At 39.1% G+C, this 20,107-nt stretch overlaps 1 protein-coding gene across 6 annotated transcripts in view; it reads right to left on the bottom strand.

Annotated features, from left to right (window-relative positions):
* The window catches only part of RNF17 (ring finger protein 17), a 117,524-nt gene that overhangs the window by 48,252 nt on the left and 49,165 nt on the right, over positions 1–20,107 (bottom strand). For 4 of the 6 annotated variants that reach the window (XM_089304337.1, XM_089304335.1, XM_051850672.3 and 1 more), the window contains exons 10-19: positions 19,234–19,520; positions 18,907–18,972; positions 18,042–18,131; positions 16,517–16,675; positions 13,284–13,473; positions 11,979–12,147; positions 10,697–10,887; positions 9,542–9,683; positions 4,498–4,651; positions 20–135 (exon numbers count right to left, since the gene is read on the bottom strand). In XM_089304337.1, the coding sequence (XP_089160463.1) occupies positions 20–135; positions 4,498–4,651; positions 9,542–9,683; positions 10,697–10,887; positions 11,979–12,147; positions 13,284–13,473; positions 16,517–16,675; positions 18,042–18,131; positions 18,907–18,972; positions 19,234–19,520 (1,564 nt within the window). The remainder of the gene's footprint in view (positions 1–19; positions 136–4,497; positions 4,652–9,541; positions 9,684–10,696; positions 10,888–11,978; positions 12,148–13,283; positions 13,474–16,516; positions 16,676–18,041; positions 18,132–18,906; positions 18,973–19,233; positions 19,521–20,107) is intronic. The other 2 variants (XM_089304336.1, XM_008259960.5) reach the window with 1 other exon arrangement.

Genomic DNA, 20,107 nt, shown 5'->3' with positions numbered 1-20,107 from the left:
TAATTTGTAGTAAGATTACCTTCTCTGGGGGATGCAGAAACTCATCCTTTATTTTACGCATCTCTTTAAGTGTTATTTTTGCAGTATTACCAAAGTCCACATATTTAACTTCAACTTCCCGGAATCCAGGCAATCCTTTAAAAATTATGAAAACAGAAATCACAAAGTTAGAGAGAATTATCTAGCAAAATTTAACTATTCTGTCAACTAGATTAGAAAACTTTCCGCTTTACTAGGAATAATTTAAAAACAAGTATATATGTGTGTGGTAGGGGACATGCAAAAGAGTGTGCCTGAGTGAGATACCATCTGTTAGTTGTTTATTCCCCAAATGCCAGCGACAGTTGGCTAAAGCCAGGAACTCAATCCAGGTCTCCCAAGTGGGTGGTAGGAATACAACCACTTGAGCCATTACCACTGCCTCCCAGGGACTCTATCAAAAGGAGGCTGAAGTCAGAAGTTAGAAGCAAGTATTTAATCCAGGTACTCCAACAGGGAATATGGGCATCCTAAGTAGCATCCCAACCATACGACCAAAAACCTGCCCCCAAACTTAATACTTTTTAAAATTTGAGAAGTATTTATAAAATGTGAATTTTAAAAAAGTCATCTATAATACAGACTTGGTAGAATGACAAACAACTTTAAGATATTCAATAGACCAAAATCATAACAAAACCTAGTAAGTGGTATGTGGTATTACAGTTAAGAATTAAGTTTTGGATCAGACTGAATAGGTTAAAACTCAGCTTGGTCACTGAAATACTATGTGACCTGAAGCAGGCTAATTAATATCTGTAAGTTATTGTCCTGAGCAAGTAATTTTTTCTTGTTAAGCCTCATTATTTTATCTGTAAAATGGGTATACCAATACAATTTAATTTCAGAAGATGTTTTTTGAGGATCACAGTTAAAAACCAACTGGTATAAAGTAAGCACTTAGGGGCCAACACTGTAGTGTAAAGCTACTGCCTGCAGTGCCAGCATCCCATATGGGTGTTGGTTTGAGTCCCGGCTGCTTCACTTCCAATCCAGCTCCTGAGGCACCTGCATCCCATATCAGAGTGTTGGTTCCAACCACTTTGATTCTGATCCAATTCCCTGCTAATGTGCATGGAAAGCAGTGGCTGATGACTCAAGTATTTGAGCTCTTGCCACCCACGTGGGAGAAGAGGATGGAATTCCTGGCTCCTAGCTTCAGCCTGTCCCAGCCCTGACTGTTGTGGCCATTTGGGGAGTGAACCAGCAGACAATCTCTCTCGCATTCTCTGTCTCTCTGCCATTTCAAAATTGAACTTATCTTTTAATTCCATTTCCCATGATTTTTCGGGGGTACCCTTGGTATAGTGTTTGCCATTTTAATATGGTGAAAGATCCAGGGTTCTTTCCTTGGCAGAAGTGGAAGCAGGTGGCACAGCACGCATACTCAAAATGGCATTTCAAACAACCTAGGCTCCTGTGGTAGTGGACTTTTGTGAAAATGGGAACACATGTGTTTCATAAGGCCAAAAGGCAGAGACCTCTTTCCAGTTCCACTGTTTTTTCCAACACTACAAGGATATTCTCAACTCTACCAGTGCCATTAGATTCTTATCTTTTCTCCAATTTCTGAATGGAGATGCTATTCTAAACAAATAGATGGGTATAGATTAGATTTTAAGGAACTTTTTTTTTTTTTACTCAAATTATCAATCACATCTAACAGCAGAGTCAGGAGACAATCAATTCAATCTCTTTGAGGGAACTACTAGAAGATAAAGGAGTAAACGGAAGTGGTAAACACAGGATCCTGAAAACAAGGGATCCAGTTCAGGAGAACAGTGAAGTACATGGCCAAGTGAAACGAAAGCCCAGAATAACAAGTGCATAGTAAACATAGAAGTAAGCAGTCCAATGGGAGAAGACAAGAATTTTTCTACAGTTTTTTAAAAAAAATTTTTGAAAATTCTAATTATTTGGATAAGTGTTACAAACTAGCAGGAAAATGGAGCCATTAACTTGTAAATGAGGTAGATATTAGAGAACAAAGAAGCAGAGCCAGTGTCCTATCCAGCTTCCTGCTAATTCATCTAGGAACGAAGTGGGTAATAGCCCAAGTGCTTGTGCCCCTGTCACTTATGTGGGAGACTTGGATGGAGTTCCTGGCATCAGCCTGGTCCACAATGGCTGTTGTGGACATCTGGGAAGTTAACGAGGAGATGGAAAATACTATATATATATATACACACACATACACACACACACACACCTGTAGTCAGGAGCCAGGAGCTTCTTCTGTGTCTCCCATGTGGGTGCAGGGGCCCAAGAACTTGGGCTATCTTCTACTGCTTTCCCAGGCTATAGCAGAGAGCTGGATGCGAAGTGGAGCAGCCAGGTTTCAAACCGGTGCCCATAAGGGATGCCGGCACTGCAGGCGGTGGTTTAACCTGCTATACCACAGTGCCGCCCCCCACATTCAATACTGAAGTATTGTTGTGTTCCTTTAGGGGTGTCATGTTGTCTTCCTTATTCCTGTTTCTTGACTTTCTGTATTTTTAGGCATTGTGAGATACTCGTTGGTTTATTTTTATTTCCCCTGCAATGGCTTTTATCTTTGGACTATGCCTCTGTGGGTGGTTAGTGGAGGGTCTGTTCTTTCAGAGAATACCCTGAGGCATGTACTGGGTGTGGCCAGGAGCTCTGTTCAGTGCTCCAGGGTGAGGAAAGTGTCCCAGGTGACTCCCAAATTGGGCGGGGTAATTTTTTTTTTTTTTAATCAGAGGTGAGGTTTGTTCAGCTCTGTTGGTGTAGTCTCATACTCACCTTCTCTCCTCAAAGGAGACCAGTGCCTGAGTGGTAGCCCCAGTGGGTGCTGTGCTGCCACAAGAACCACCCAAAGGATCTGTACAGTCCTCGGTATGAGCACAGATCTGGCAGCAGTGACCTTCACCAGGGAATCAGGGAGCCCCAAGCATGTGGAGCTGCCCACAGTGACTGCCCAAAGACCCAGCCACACCCTGCGCCCTCACATGCAGCCACAGTGTTTTCACAGTCCCAGCACATTAGGCTCCCACAGTCATGGGCTCCCAGCCAGAATCAGGAGTCTCATCTTGGCTGGCTGCTGGGCATGTGGATCCGAGCTGGCGCAGCTGTTATGTATATCCAAAATGGCACCTGCCTGCTCCTGGCTAGTTACAGGTCTCTGCTGCTGGGTAGTCAGGGAGAGAGAAATGTGCTCCTTCTTCCCTCTAGGTTGGCAGTTATACTGTCCTCCACAGGGCTCCAAGCCAGACTCATGCCAGGTTCTTTGACAGTTTTATCGCTGTCTCACCTCATTCTCCAAAGCTGGTGCGGAGGCTCTTGGCTGCTGGGGTCCTGAGTTCTGAGCACCTATATCCTCCTCACAGATCCACAGTGTCCCTCTAATTGTATAGAGTGCCCTCTGCCATTTACTCCCTAGCTCTTCCCTGAGACTGCACTCTCTCCATGCTTTTAAAACTATCTTCCTGTAGACTAGAGCAGCGAGCTCCCTCCCTATTCTGCCATCTTGGTGCTTACTCTACTGCTCAGCTTTCGATGAAAGCCTTGTTCTGCTTCAACCCATGGTTAAAGAAGAATGGGAAGTGGGCACACAGGGAAAGATAAAACATGAGAAGCAAACTTGCTGAGTACAGCCAGCTCTCAAGGTAACTAATCCAGTCCATGAGAGCTCACTCATACAAGAAAAATATTATTCTATTCATGGAGTCCCATCTCCATGATCCAAACACCTCCCAACACTGGAACATTGAGGACCATGTCTCAACATTAGTTTTGGTGGGGACAAACCATATTCAAACCATAGCAGAACTTAACACAATCACCTAAGCTGCCTGTAACACTTATTTTCTAAAACCACAGATGTGTGGTATGTACTAATTGTTCTCTTATGCAATGCTAGGGAAGCAGTCACAAACTTCCCTAATTAGGTTGCCATAATCTCTCCCATTTTCATAAATCTTGTTTCCATTACTACTTTTATTTTTCCCATTATTTTATAAATTGAATTCAATTACTAGACTGAAAAATGAAGTAGAAAATGTAGAGAAAGATACTGAAAAAAAATCTAACAGCTTGGTAAATCCTCAAGAGCATGTTACATATTAAATAGTAGGGAAGCTGACAGGACACAAAAGATTGTATCTTCAATTTGTACCTCAAAGAACAACACAGCATGGGACAGACATGAACAGCCAATATGAAGCTAGTCGCCACCAGTTTTTGAATAATGAGCTTTTGCTGCTTTGTAGTGTCTACTAGTTTTCTAGCCAGATTTCCAATGGTTAAGCCCTAATTATGTCAAATAAAATCTCTGGAGCCAGATATTCACTTCAAGAGTATCACAAAGCTTTCTAAAGACAAATGACAGAGAAAATGGTAACATCAAATACCACTTCTGAGATTTAGTTTGTACCAACTCAAATTACAATAGTTTTGAAGTATAACATTTCCCTATAGAAACAGTGTGCACTTTCTTACCTGTTACTTTTGCTCTGTACCAAACTCCATCTTCAAATTTAGCTACACAGGCTTGATCTTGAACTGGGCAGAGGATTTCCAGGTTATCCCCATCTTCACTTTTATAGAATTCCTCGATTGTTTTTAATAGTAATAAAAAATCCAGATTTTCTATCTAAAACAATAAGGGGATAAAAGCACTATAGTTTCATGGGAACTAAAATTGAAATGCTGAATGTATTACAGCATTGTTCATAAAATTATGAAACACTAAAACTGGAATTATACGGAAATATATCAATTATATAATTTAAAATATTGCATATTATACAAAATTAATATACAGGTGTAACTAAAGTATCACTGCATCAGACAATAGCATATATTCTTCTAAATCTTATTCTATATACACTTTTGTTTCTAACAAAACCAGACTATACCACACATATTAATAACCTTCATGTTTCTATCAATTCTATTTTATTTTAGTAAATGTTCCTACTCAAACTTCTAAGACCATATTTATTTTCCCTAATGAATCCAAACTCATATCCGAGATTACATATTGTTTCTGGTTATCTCTAACTCTTCAATAATTTAGCACAGTTGTTTAGAAGACTTTGTTGTGTTGGAGAGAGTAAGTTATTTTTCTGCAGTGTCCCACCTTCTGGATTTATGATTATATTTTCATGATATTATTTTGCTCTATTCCTCCACTGAATAAGGGTCTTGCTGTTGGGTTTTCGAAAAGTTGAATGTTGTATCTCAGTTTGATGGATGTTAGCCAAACCTTTTTGGCTAGATTTCAGCACAGATCATTTTGTAGACTCCTTCCCTCTCCCCATGGTATAGCTATGTTTTCCCCTTGTGGTGCTACTTTGACATTAGACAAATTGTGGGGAGCAACTGGGAGCAACTCGGACTAGACTAAGTTACTGGAATTAAGACTTATTCTATGCATCTGCTTTCCCACAATATGGCGCTGAGAAGGGAAACAGCTTCTACACAGCTGCCTCCAGTTCAACCAATAAACTGTGGGACCTGCTCCTGATTGGAGGAGAGCAGCGTACTCAGCGTGTGGGTAGCAGAGTTGGGATTGGCGGAGGAGGACTATAAAGGAGGAGAGAGACGGCATGCACCAGGAACATCTAAGGGGAACATCTAAGGGAACACCTGTGCAGCCCCCAGAGAGCCGGCCGGTGGTGTGCCGCTCCCCTGCGGAAGTGGGGAATGTGGCCAGGGGGAACTGCCCTTCCACGGAGGTGGAAGGGACGGTAGCCAACCCGGGAAGAACCAGCAGCAAACCTGGGGAGGGCCGAGCAGACAAAAGAACAGCGCAGGGTCCTGTATCGTTCCTCCACGAAGACGGGGAGCGACAACAAATACCCAGTTTCTATCAATCATCCATCTAATGGTTTCAAAATAATTCTTTAAATAATTTAGTAGGTTTTATGAAATTACTGTATTCTTGAAAGAAATAGAAATTTCTCTTATTAAATGTAGCTATTTGGTATAGTCTGAAATTATTAAGTTCCTAAGTACCAAAATAATAATCAAGAATAAATGTGTATTTCACCAATGTCAATTCTTCAGATTAAAAAATGTTTTAAAAGCTATCTCAAATGAGAATAAAGTAATATTTTGTTTTGTGAATATAATTATGCAAGTGGAAGTTTTCTGAATTCCTATATGTTGTTAATTTAAATTACTTTAAAACTACTTATCAACTTTCTAAACATTTACTTTTAATGGATATGACTCATATTTTTCCATTAACAGGTAATCCAAAGATGGCATTTAAAAATTTAGTAGATGATGTCACTGAAGTAGAGCAGGAAGTTCTAAGTTTTTGTTAATAACACAGAAATGCTGAAAAAACAAACAAAAAACAAAAAAACAAAAAACAAACTGTCCAAGGGCTCTGACAAGCAGTCAAAATTTTATGGCAATAAAGCAAACCCTATCAGGAAAAGTCATCTTCTAAATGGTAAGAAAATTTTGTGGCATTTTTATGTGTTCTTGCCCCAACTCCTCCCTAGAAGCCTGATGACTTGGTCTTGAGAAGTGCAACTCCAGTTCTTAGTTCCTTCTCTTGAATCACAGGGAACAGACTAGATTTTATATACAAATTACTACGCTTATGTGTTCTAACTTGCCTGGGGATACCTGCAGGAGTGAGACAAGGTACTTCTTACAATTTGGATCACAGGTGGGAAAAATTGCAGGTACCTGCTTGGAAAAGCTACAAAGGAGGCTATGTTCTGATTTCTAAACTTATTACAAAGCTACAGTAATCAAAACAGTCAATACTGCATGAAGATCAGACATCTTGAAATCAAATAGAAATCCCAGAAGCAAGCATACATTCTGACAAGGAAATGACTGTCTCCAACAAATGGTGTGGGAAAACTGGTATTCAATGCGAAAGAATGAAGTTGGATCCTCACCTTACATAACACAAAATTTAAATCAAAGTAAATGAAAGATCTAAATCTAAGAATGAAAACTGGGGGCTGGCCAGCGCCGTGGCTCAACAGGCTAATCCTCTGCCTGCAGAGCTGGCACACCGGGTTCTAGTACCGGTTGGGGTGCCGGATTCTGTCCTGGTTGCCCCTCTTCCAGGCCAGCTCTCTGCTATGGCCCAAGTGCTTGGGCCCTGCACCTGCATGGGAGACCAGGAGAAGCATCTGGCTCAGCGCGATATGCCGGCCGCAGCGCGCCGGCCGTGGCGACCATTGGAGGGTGAACCAACAGCAAAAGGAAGACCTTTCTCTCTGTCTCTCTCTCACTATCCACTCTGCCTGTCAAAAAAAAAAAAAAAAAAAAAAAAAACCAGAAAAGAAAACTGGGGGCTGGTGCTGTGGCGCAGTGGTCTAAGCTGCCATCTGTACTGCCAGCATGCCATACAGGCATCGGTTTGAGTCCCAGCTGCTCCACTTCCGATCCACCTGTCTGCTATGGTTGGGGAAAGCAGTGGAAGATGGACCAAGTGCTTGGGCCCCTACACCTGTGTGGGAGACTCCGAAGAGGCTCCTGGCTCCGATCAGCCCAGCCCCGGCCATCTGGGGAGTAAATTAGTGGATGGAAGACCTTTCTTTCTGCTTCTCACTCACTCTGTAACTCTAGCTCTCAAATAAAAATAAATTTTTTTAAAAATGAAAACTACAAAACTCTTAGGAGAAAAATGTAAGGAAAAAACATCCTGTTGTTAGATTTGTTAATTATTCCTTGGATATGACACCAAAAATACAAGGAAGAAATAACAAATTGGACTTCATAAAATTAAATACTTTTGTGGCTCAAAGGACACGTCAATAGAAAAAACAACCTAAAGAATGGGAGAAAATATCTGTAAGTAGTATATCTTATAAGGATGTGATATCAATACAGTTTGGCAGTTCATCAAGAAGTAAAACACAGAATCACCATATAACCCAACAATTCCACCTGTGGATACATATCTAAGAACTGAAAGCAGTGCCCAAATGAATACTTTTGTATCACAATATTCATAGCAGTATTGCTCATAACGGATACAAGATGCAAACAATCCAAATGTCCATCAACAGATGAATGGTTAAACAAAATGTGGTACACCCACACAACTAAGTATTATTCAGCCATAAAAAGGAATCTGATATATATTCAGAGACATAGATTAACCATGAAAAAATGCTTAAATGAAATAATCCAGGCCAGGCACCTAGAATAGGAAAATTCAAAGACAGAAAGTACAAAAGGGCTATGGGAGAGGAAATGGGATATTAAGTGTGTAACGAGTACAGATCTTCTGTTTTGGATAACTGCTATAGTTGGAGCATGATTTGGTTCCCCAGCACATGCAGATGGTTAAAATCTGAAGTCATAAGTATTAAGAATAGAAACTTGATCCACAAGTATGGTGGACCAAACTATGGTGTCTGAAAGTGGGGTTTTTGGGAGGTGATTAGTTTGGATTAAGTTGTTGGTGTGGAGTCCCCAGATCAAATCTTAGTGGCTTTATAGAGACCACATGGACATGAAGAATGAGCATGTTCCTTGTCTCCTAGCTCACCATGTGATCCCTCCTTTGCATGCATTCTGCCATCTATCACCTTCATCAGACACTAACCCAATGATGCCACCCCATTTTGGACTATGACCCTTCAGAACTGTGAGCAAAAAATAAGCCTTTTCCTATATAAATTAGCTTCTCAGGTATGTTACAGTGATGAAAAGCTGGCAAATACAATGAGTGAAAAAGTTCTGGATGGCTGTACAACATTGCCAATGAACTTAAAGGCACTAAACTCTACCCTTAAAATGCTTGCAATGGTAACTATATGGCCTGTGTATTTTATCACAATAAGAGTGTGGTTAAAAAAAAAATAAATACAAGTTCTAACTTAGTGCTCGATAAGCAACATTCACAACTCATGGAGGTTGTGGATCAGTGCTCAAGGTGAAAGGCTCAGAAAGTAACATGGCCCAGTTCAGTCCTGGCTCTACCCTTTCACAGATGGGTGACTTTAGGCAGGATACTTCATTCTTGTGATTAGTGTCTTCATATCCAAATGGAGATGGTAGTACCTATCTATCAGGATTTTTGAGAAGATTATGAGTTAATTCACATAAAGTCTCTTAAGGTTCTTATGACAAGTGAATCCATATGAAGCCCCAGGAGGTCATTAAAGATGAGCTACTAGTATTAGATACCTAAACAAACTTATCAGTCACATATCCAAAGTTCAATATGATCAGAAAAAGGTTTATCATTATATTTTGATCTGCCAGCTCTATGTGCTTTGTCTCTAGTTTTCAGAAGGCAGCAAGAAGTATTTTTCCATTAGGTATCCTTCATTGTCCTTTTCCTCTGTATTTCACCAACTTGCAAGGATGAAGAGCTTTTTCAATTTACTATAAATCATGTGAACTTGTTTAAAGCTGCAGCTACTAAGAAATTAAAATGAGTAGAAGGTTGACAGTGGTTTGTTTGCTTTTACTAAAATTTGTACTGGTACTCATTCCTATGAAATATTTCTACTTAAATTTTTTAAAAAGTATCAAAGGAACATGATATACTTACCAACTGAAGATAGAAATCAGTAGGACTGTTTATATGACAAACCATAACAGAAACATTTGTCATTTCTTTAGGCAAGATAGGTGGATGATAGTGTAAAGTCATATTTTTTTCACAGTGACTTCTTGGTGATTGTGACCTAAACCTAATTAAAGGCATAATTAAAAAAAGAATAATCAAGAGTCATTTTCTTAAAGTCTCTTCTTTCAGTGACTTGTTTATATACTAATTTATTTTTTAAAGATTTATTTATTTGAGAAGGAGAATTACAGAGAGGGGGAAAGACAGAGAGACATCTTCCATCTGCTGGTTCACTCCCGAAATGGCCACAATGGCTGCAGCTGGGCCAATCTGAAGCCAGGAGCTTCTTCTGGGTCTTCCACTGTGTGCAGGGATCCATCTTCCACTGCTTTCCCAGGCAATTAGAGAACTGGATCAGAAGAGAAGCAGCCCATACACAAACCGGTGCAGGCAGAGGCTTAACCTATTATGCCATGGTACCAGCCCCATACTAATTTATTTAACAAAGTATTTCCATTCCAATTTTTTATCTTCTAACAAAATTTCTTTGTATTATCTACATCACACTAGATTAAGTAAGGTGTCAATTTTCAAAACTCAGTAATTTTTAAATTTGTGTTATGACATTTTAGAGGTGGGATTGCATGTTCTACTTAGATTCAAAGCTGTTCTGCTCCAAAGTATAATTTAATTCTGTGGTTTGTGGTAATGCCCAGTGAAGCCAGCTGAGGTGTCTTTTTGGCCCCTTCCAGACTTTTATTTAAGATTCTACTTTTATTTTCTAGAATGGAATCTGTCCTGGTTGCCCCTCTTCCAGTCCAGCTCTCTGCTGTGGCCCTGGGAGGGCAGTGGAGGATGGCCCAGGTCCTTGGGCCTTCACCCGCATGGGAGACTAGGAGAAGCACCTGGTTCCTGGCTTTGGATCAGCGCGGTGCCCCAGCCGCAGCAGCCATTGGGGGGTGAACCAACGGAAAAGGAAGACCTTTCTCTCTGTCTCTCTGTCCACTCTGCTTGTCAAAAAAATAAATAAATAAATAAAAAACAAAAAAAAGAGAACCCCTGGCTTTTAAGGGCAAAATCTTCTATTCCCATTTATACTTAGAGCAAAGATTATCTAGATTTTACTAAGTTACTTACCTTGCGAGTTCCATAAATACTAACGCATCTCTAAGAGACACGGGCATATCACTACTTATTTTATTTGTTGGTGGTTTCTGCAGATCCACAATAAGCACACCATCTTCTTCTCTAAAAACTTTCATTAAAACAGCCTTGTTGTTTACCATTTTCAAAAATTCTAGTTTAGCTTCCTCTTCCCAGCCTTCACTCTGTGGAAATAAGTAAAATTACACAGTAATCACAATTACAATTAGCTTTAATGCTAAAATGTTGTGGATTTAGCTGCAAAAAGATCTGCAAAGCCTGCAAATCTGAGCTGGCATCACAAACTTGAGGGCAAACTTTATATATGTAGAATGTACACATACTTTTGAGTTTACAATACATTCTCAAGGTGTCTGAGTAGTTTCACTCCAGAATTTAGCATTACTTTTGAATATTAACATAAAATTATTAAAGATTTTAAAATAAAAGAAACTGGTATTACACATGAATTTTCTACTTAAATGATGAAAATAAAAAAGGAGATTTTGAAAGAATGCTAGAAGCTGGGCTGATCTGAAGCCAGGAGCTTCTTTTGGGTCTCCCATGTGGGTGTAGTGGTGCAAGCACCTGGACCATCTTTCACTGCTTTCCCAGGCTATAGCAGAGAGCTGGATCAGAAGTGGAGCAGCAGGACTCAAATCAGCACCCACATGGGATACTGGTGTCACAGGAGGAGGCTTAACTTATTTTGCCATAGCACCTGCCCCTCCAGTATTTGTTGAATACTGCCACATGGCAAATGTGTTTACTGCTGGGAATACACTGATGAGCAAAGACACAGACTCCTGTTTCCACAGACCTTCTACTTAATACGTTGCTACACATAATTTCAGTCCTCTAGGAATCTTCAATCTTGTTGGGGAACAGATATTCACGAATAGCACAAAACAGAAGGCAATATGAGACACAAATGATGGAAAAAGTCCCATGGGAATAGCAAAGAAATGTGTAGAAATATACACTATATTTAAAACTTATTTCTTGACATATAGTCAATTCCAAAATTTAGTGGTTTTCTTGGCTATTTCATCTATCACTATATTCATATACGCTTACTCAATTTCTCATTAAGAATATTTTCAATTGTGGAAACTGAAGTTCATGTTCCGTTACACAGATTATGAATGGCTCTTTATGCAAAATGAATCTACCAAAATAGTTGGTTCCTTGGGGCAGCACTTACCTATCTTAACTGGCAATACAAAGCTAAAATTGGAATATTTAGCTTTTGAAGAAGAAATTATTTATCACTTACTGAATTCTGTGGAACAATGTCTTTCAGTGAGCATGGCTGTGCTAATGGTGGGATATCTTTTAGCAACCCTTCAATGTATGGCTCAGACTTCCGTAGAACCAGACATAAATCATTTAGAAAAACATGCTGCTTAGAAATGTGTTCTGGTTTCACATGGGTACCACCAACCCTAAGAGAAATTCATGTAATATTTGTTGAAAATTGATGGAACAAGAACATAAGCTTCAGCAATTTTAGCTCCTTGCCTGAAAGTAGATAAAATTCCCTTTTACCCCTTGAACACTGCCTTCTTTCAAGAGACCAGCTCAGCCCCATGCCCTGTAGTTTTCCCCACCCCACCCTCTGCATTCTTTTCCAGGTTTAAAAGCCTGCAAAAAACCTGAAAAGCCTGTATGGAAAAACTCACCTCCAACTACTTCCTCCCCCTCCTCCCAGCAGACCCTTAGCCCATCCTAAGACATAAAAGGCCCAGTTCACTGGGGGACTATGCTCTCTGCCATGTGTTTGTCCACACTGGCAGTTGGCCACTTCTGCGAATTTTTCTTGAAGAAATTCATTTTGGCTGCGAGTTCGTATCCTCTCTCTTCTGTTCTGTGCCCCTTTTCCTTACCAAAAATAACACTTAAAACTTGAACTTGCTTTTCCCCTTAAAAGGTATGCATTTCTAAGGTTACTTTCTTTAAATCTTCTGGAAAGTTAAATTCCAAATTCAAACTTTCCTACAATATAGCCTTAATACTGATTTTGTCTGTAGAATTAAATCTCAATTACCTTTATTTGAACTTTAAATATACCCATTCAGTTTAATCGAAAAGGGTATAATGACCCTCCCCTTCAAACATAAATCTATTAATAAAACTATGATCATTAAATAGATCACATTATAGCTAACACTGGCCTTTACTACAGTTTATTTTTGTAAAAGACTCAGTAAAACATTTTTGAGTACCTACAGTGAAAAATACATTAATGAAATTACAAAAATCTAATTAAAAGTTAAACATCTGGCAGCTAATTATAACACTTTAAAGAATTCTTTGTTTAATTTCATATCCTAAAGTAATACAGAAAGTATACTTTGAGTGCATCCAAAAGCTCCTTTCCCAAGCTCTTTATCTAGTAATACTGATAAATGGTAATATTTTACTTAGAGAAACAAATAAGAGCAAAATAAAATGTAGGCCTTGGAAGTGAAGAATGACAAATTACTCCTTTACCTCTTTCTAATTTCCTTCACTCTTGAAGTACCCCTCCTCCCATAAATGTTTTAACAGTCCAGGAGCATATAATTGTAAAATATCATACCCTGTGACAATTAGGACTTCAGAATTTCCAAAGTCTACCATGAATATCTGTATTAGTGCAACTTCTCGGACTGAGAATTTGGTCGGACTACAAGATTTTCTTGTATTTTTACTTTCTATTGGAATTAATTCAGTGATAGTTCCTCGGCACCACATTCCATTTTCAACACTGTTGATGAATATTCTTGAACCTAAATAATGTGGGAGACAAATCATTACCAATGTTGATGGAGAAAGACACATAATTAATTTATAAACACATACTTCAGTTCTACAGCTAATTTTTATTGAGTAGTACTGTGTCAAGTGCTATGACGAAGTAGTAATTATAATAGCTTGTTATACAGAAACTTACAAGCCAAATGGGGGAATAAAAACAAAGAATACTTAGGCTGTAGATACTTAATGAGGACCTGTGCTTCATGAATCACATACATCAACAAAATGAGACTGTCTTGCCACCAAAAAGCTCAAGAAAGGAAGATAGGCAAATTACTGTAAGACTGTGTACTTAATGTAATAAAGATCATCTATTCTTGTGCATATGCACAGATATACCTATAGATACGTACATACTGAAGTTTGTAATAAAAGATTTACCTTTTCTTGATAAAGGAAAGTGAAAGTAAAGAAACAATGAAGAGAAGCAGGTGATATGGCAAAGTTAATACCAAGCAGTAAGGACTTAACAAAAGAAGAACACCTTAAGGAGGGATCAGCTATATTACCAATTAACACAAAGAAAAAAAGATCAAGGAAGAAAGAGGCCTAAACATGAAGGTTTACCACAAACTCAGCAGCATTTTCAGTACTTTATGTTTGAATTCACTTAATCCTCACAATAACTCTATGGAGGCGGTGCTTCCATGTCATAGGTAGGAAACTCAAATATTATGACTCAGAAAACATTACCCATATTGTAGTGTTTTGAGCCCAGCTAAAGGATGCTGTATAATCACCTCTGTACTTGGATATTTCAAAAAGTTGATGGAAAAATGGAATTAAAAGTTTATTTTGGTGCAAAAGATTGAAACCCATATTTAATTTTTTTCCATGAAGTTTTAAGATCCCTCATAAACGTACAAAAACAGACAGCTGAAAGACACATTAGGGCTGCCTTTTAAGTTCAATGAAAACATCTGTTTGGCCTTAAGGTTATCAGTGACACTTCTCTAATTCTAACACTCTATGTAACCAACATTATTTTGGATTTAAAAGCATATTGTACGGGGCCAGAGCTGCGGTGTAGTGGATTAAGCCTCTGCCGGCGGCTCTGGTATCCCACCTGGGGGCTGGTTCCTGTTCTGCTGGCTCCTCTTCTGATCCAGCTCTCTTCTTGTGGCCTGAGAGAGCAGTGGAAGATGGACCAAGTGTTTGGGTCCCTGCACCCATGTGGGAGGCCCAAAAGAAGTTCCTGGCTCCTGGCTTTGGATCGGCCCAACTCTGGCTGTTGCAGCCATTTGGGGAGTGAACCAGCAGATAAAGACCTCTCTGCATTTAACTCTGCCTCTCAAATAAATAAATAGATCTTTTAAAAAGGTATATTCTAGGCTGGCACCCCAGGTTCTAGTCCCGGTCGGGGAGCCACATTCTGTCCCAGTTGCTCCTCTTCCAGTCCAGCTCTCTGCTGTGGCCCAGGAGGGCAGTGGAGGATGGCCCAGGTGCTTGGGCCCTGCACCTGCATGGGAGACCAGAAGGAAGCACTCGGTGCCTGGCTTCAGATGGGTGCAGTGCGCCGGCCATGGCGGCCATTTGCGGGGTGAACCAACGGAGGGAAGACCTTTCTTTCTGTCTCTCTAACTCTGCCTGTCAAAAACAAACAAACAAAAAACACCATTCTTTCTTCCAATAGGTAAAAGCCTTGTGAAGTCATCTGTTGTTCTTTTTAATGAAATACCCAGAACAAGAGGGTATCCTCCCCTCCCCTCAAGCACCATCACATTTCTTGCCTTATCATTAATTTCTCAAAATATAAATATTTAAATCAGTTATATTTTGATCATGCAAACATAATTAAAATTAACAACTTGAAACAAAAAGATGATTTTTTGTCTTAGAACTTTCTGAATCTAAACAGTTCTTTTGGGCATGTATTACATTTTAGAGAATTATTTTTAACTGTAGAAATGCAGTTTAACACTACACTTCCCTCCTCTTAGATAATTAAAATGTCATTTTTAAGTTTAAAATTATTCATTTTTTCCAAGTGTGTGATGATCCTTGTCCACTGATTCTGAAAAGCTACATGGACAAGCTGACAGTTGATCACATTTTTAGCAACCATTAATATAAAGCTAAACAGATAATACTTTTTTGGCACTGGTTATATATAGGCATTGATTGCTATTAGCAGAATGAGAAAAATGCTCCTTTAATAAATCAGAAAAATCGCATATTCACCATATACAGAGTATAATCAAATTCAGCCAACAGTATTATAAGGAAAATAATTATAATGAAAACCTAAACCATGGCAAATTCTCACATACCCTGAGATTTAAAACAGATGGTTTTTACCCTCCGTGGGGCCATAGGAATGGGTGTCAAAGCCCTACTATCTCACTTAAATATACAATGGTGGTCCTAAAATGCAAGAGAGAGGAATGATCTAAGAGGGGCCGGCGCTGTTGTGCAGTGGGTTAATGCCCTGGGCTGAAGCACCAGCATCCCATATGGGCTCAGGTTCGAGACCTGGCTGCTCCACTTCCTGTCCAGCTTTCTGCTACGGCCCAAGTCCTTGGGCCCCTGCACCCACGTGGGAGACCCGGAAGAAGCTCCTGGCTTCGGATCGGCGCAGCTCCGGCCGTTGTGGCCATTTAGGGAGTGAACCATCAGATGGAAGACCTCTCTTTCTCTCTCTGCCTCTCCTCTCTCTGTGTAACTCTGACTTTCAAATAAATAAATAAATCTTAAAAAAAAAAAAAAAGAATCATCTAAGAGGCATTGTTTTCCCTGAAGACAAGCATGGGCTACATAACCCTTCAGGAAGGTTTTGTAATTTAAAAAGTAATTTTCTGTACCCTGAAATGGAGATTCTACGTATGTCTGACTCAAAACAAGTGTCAACATTCAATTTTAATCCTTAGCTAATTTTAATTCAGGTTAAGTAATTCGAAATCTTTCATCCTTACAGATTTTTGCTTTAAGCTGATTATAACAGGCTTATATGGGTTGGTTAGAAATTATAGTACTTAAATAAACTTGATATTTTAACTCCAAGTAATACTTTATTACCAAGCTCCAAAATGTCTGAAGGATCAAGGTGTAACCTCTTATTGCAAAAGTGATTGACCTTCTTCTCCAATAGTGCTGCATCTTTTATTTGTGAATACTTCCGAATGTAGAAGTGGCAAGGATGTATCACATGGCTTACAAAAACTAGCTCTGGAGAACCTAGATAAGAATCAACATTTAAACCACATGAATCAACCATGCATTAGGATAGATCACAAAGCCATAACTGCAATATCCTTTAACGACAAGTGTCTTGTGGTATTGTGAACTCTAGCATACTTAGGCTCCATGAAATAATTCAAACACAAAATAACTGATAAAAAATGGATCACTTTCAACAATGAATTCTTTGGCAATTCGAACTACAAATAGTTCATCTCACTTGAGAAGTATGTTATATAAATGGAATTGCAGTTCATGTTGTATTTAAATTCTAAAACCAGAATACATATTGTAACTCTACTTTATGACAAAACTTTAGTTTATTAATGAACCAGAACCCCATTGATTTTAGTTTCTAGGATAGCCCATAAAACCAGGTGAATCTTGATTATACCTATAGAACCAATGCAGCTTCTGGCCACTCTGAATCCCAAGTCTTAATAAATCAGTTTAGTGAGATATAAAATAAAAGTCTTTGCAAAGCCAAAGTATTCGGCATCATTTAAGAGACTATGTGTGTATTTTGGTGGAGACAGAGCAGGTAAAGACAGTGAGAAAATTTTGTATATACATGAGTAATTAAGCCAAGTATATCTACTGATACAAAAAAAACCTCTAGGGGATGGTGTTGTGGTGTAGCAGGTAGGGATGCTGCCTGCAATGCCAACAACCTATATGGGCGCTGGTTCACATTCTGGATGCTCCATTTCCAATCTAGCTCCCTGCTGATGCACTTGGGAAAGTAGCAGAGGAGGCCCAAGTACTTGGGTCCTGCACCCATGTGGGAGATGAGGATGAAACTCCCGGCTTTGAATCCGCCCAGCTCCAGCTCTCTTCCCCCTTCTCTGTCTCTCCCTCTCTTTCAAACAAATAAGTATTTTTTTTTAATCTCTGAAGTAATAACGTTAAGGGACAAATGTAAAATGAAAAAAGAGCTTATGGCATGTTATGTTTTATGTAAAACATACAAAGAGGGTTAGAAAAAGAATTTTTGTGTATATGTGCATAAAAATACTCTAGAAGGGAGGGAGGAACTAAACAAACTGGAATAGGAGTGGAGTAATTTCACAGATATTTTAATATGTATTTGCTTTTTGATGAAATTTTTTTAAAAAACAGACTAGTATATAACAGAACCTGAACAAACAGATCATTGTAACTAGACTACAAAGAATACTCATGCTGAAGATGGGTAGGTGTAAGTGGGGTGATAGCTGTGACAAGTGTTATAAATTTCAAGTATTTTTGCCAAAAAGAGTCAAAACTTAATGACAAAGTTCTAGTCAATTCATTTTCCTATTGACTCAACAAAGTGTCCCACAGATATAACAGTCCGTACTACATCAAGCTCAGAAACTTATACCTGCTTGTGATCCAAAAGGAACAGATGACTCTTTCTGAAGAGGTTTTTCTGGATATCTAGGTGCCTCCACAAGATAATCTGGAGAGCAAGCTTCATCAAAATAATAAAGACAATTTTACTAGTTTTGTTAAAGTTGATAATAGCATGATTGTGTTTAAAGAGCAAAACCTGGGAATAGCACACTCCTTGTATCAGTAAGTGAAGTCATGGGAGCTTATCTTAAGTAACTGAAATATCCAGTGATAATACAGCAGAAAGAAAAGATTGTGACTTTTTTTGTATTAAAAATGTTATTCTGGAAAGTCAGCCTATAAAACAGAAGGGGTGGGGAATCAAAAAAAGTGGTCCTAAAGAAGATCTAGTATAAGACTACATCAAGTAGTATTTTATTACTATGTTAGTGGGCAAATACCAACACTGGAAATCTAATCAAACAATTGTGATGCACTTAACTGTTATAAAATGCATTATACTTAAGAGTTTTTCTTAAATAAATTTCAGGAGATTTAAGAGAAATTATCCTTAACAAAAAACAATGGAATTGCTTCTATAAATTACATCTCTCCCATTTTACATTTGTATCTGTACACAAACTTTGTATGCGAAATACCAAAAAAGTCAAATACCCTAATTAAATCAAACATTAAATTTACACCTCTGAGGACAGCCATATTACTGCATTAAAAATAAAAACTGTGGGGCTGGCATTGTGGCATAGCAGGTGAAGCTGCCATCTGCAACGTCGGCATCCCTCATGGGAGCTGGTTTGTGTTCTGGCTGCTCCACTTCCAATCCAGCTTCCTGCTGCTGATGGCTGGGAAAAGCAGCAGCAGATGGCCTAAGTGCTTGGGTCCCCGTCACTCACATAGGAGACCTTGATGAAGCTCCTGGCTCCTGCTTTCAGCCTGGCCCAGCCCGCCATTACAGCCATCTGGGGAGTGAACCAGCAGATAAGATTTTTCTCTGTAACTCTTTCAAATAAATAAACCTTTACAAAAATAAAAAATAAAAATTGCCCTAACTTTGGCAAATGTAAGAGTAGGGGCATAGAAATTAATAGGTTTTTATCTCATAATAAAGCACAGTATCTTAACAGCGGCACGTTTCTACTAAGTACATGGAACAAAAAAATACCAGTTGCTTCTACTTATGGATTTGAGTGCTCCCTCTGCTTTTTCATATTTTCACTCACTTTCCAGGTTTTCTTCAATAATTTCTTCAATTATCACATCAGGGCTAGATCCCACTTGAGGTAGCACAGCAATGGTTTTAGGGGGGGTCGCTGCAACAACCTCCTTCTGTGGCTGAAAGGTTTTGACTTCTAAGTGCATAGCATTGGTCTCCAGGGCTTCACTGGTTAGGAGAGACATATTAGCTTTTCTCTTTTCTGGCGATGAGTATGTATCACAACAAAGTTCCTTTTTATTATAGCATTTCTTTTGAACATTCTGTCCAGTTTCATTTTCTTGGGGATAACATCTGTTTAAAAACACAGAGGTATATGGCCACTTTGAATCATTTAATTTTTAATATCCATTTATAAGCCATTTGCTTTCTACATGACAGTATATTCTGTGACACATACAAAAGTTTAAAGTTGCCTAGCTATCCTAGAGGTATTTTTCTAACAGCTTTATTAATTTATAATTTACATACAATAAAACTTGATTTATACTAAACCTAGAATTTTACAACTGTTACCACAATCTACTTTTAGAACATTTGACCCACAAAGCCACCTTTGTCCATTCCCAATCCCAAGAAAATTCCAAGATTTTTATAATGTCAAGAAAAGGTACAGTGGCTGGTACCGTGGCATATCAGGTAAATCTACTGCCTGCAGTGCCGGCATCCCATATGGGTACCGGTTTGAGTCCCGGCTGCAGCACTTCTGATCTAGCTCTCTGCTATGGACTGGGAAAGCAGTAGAAGATGGCCCAAATCCTTGGGCCCCTGCACCCACATGAGAGACCCAGAGGAGGCTCCTGGGTTTGGATTTCCACAGCTCTGGCTGTTGTGGCCATATGGGGAGTAAACCATTGGATGGAAGTCCTCCCCACCCCCAG

The sequence above is a fragment of the Oryctolagus cuniculus genome, chromosome 9, assembly GCF_051225735.1.
Source record: "Oryctolagus cuniculus isolate XC-2025 breed Fujian yellow rabbit chromosome 9, ASM5122573v1, whole genome shotgun sequence".
Classification (NCBI taxonomy): Eukaryota; Metazoa; Chordata; class Mammalia; order Lagomorpha; family Leporidae; genus Oryctolagus; species Oryctolagus cuniculus.
Note: the sequence above shows the minus strand (reverse complement) of the source record. Positions and strands in the feature narration are given on the sequence as shown.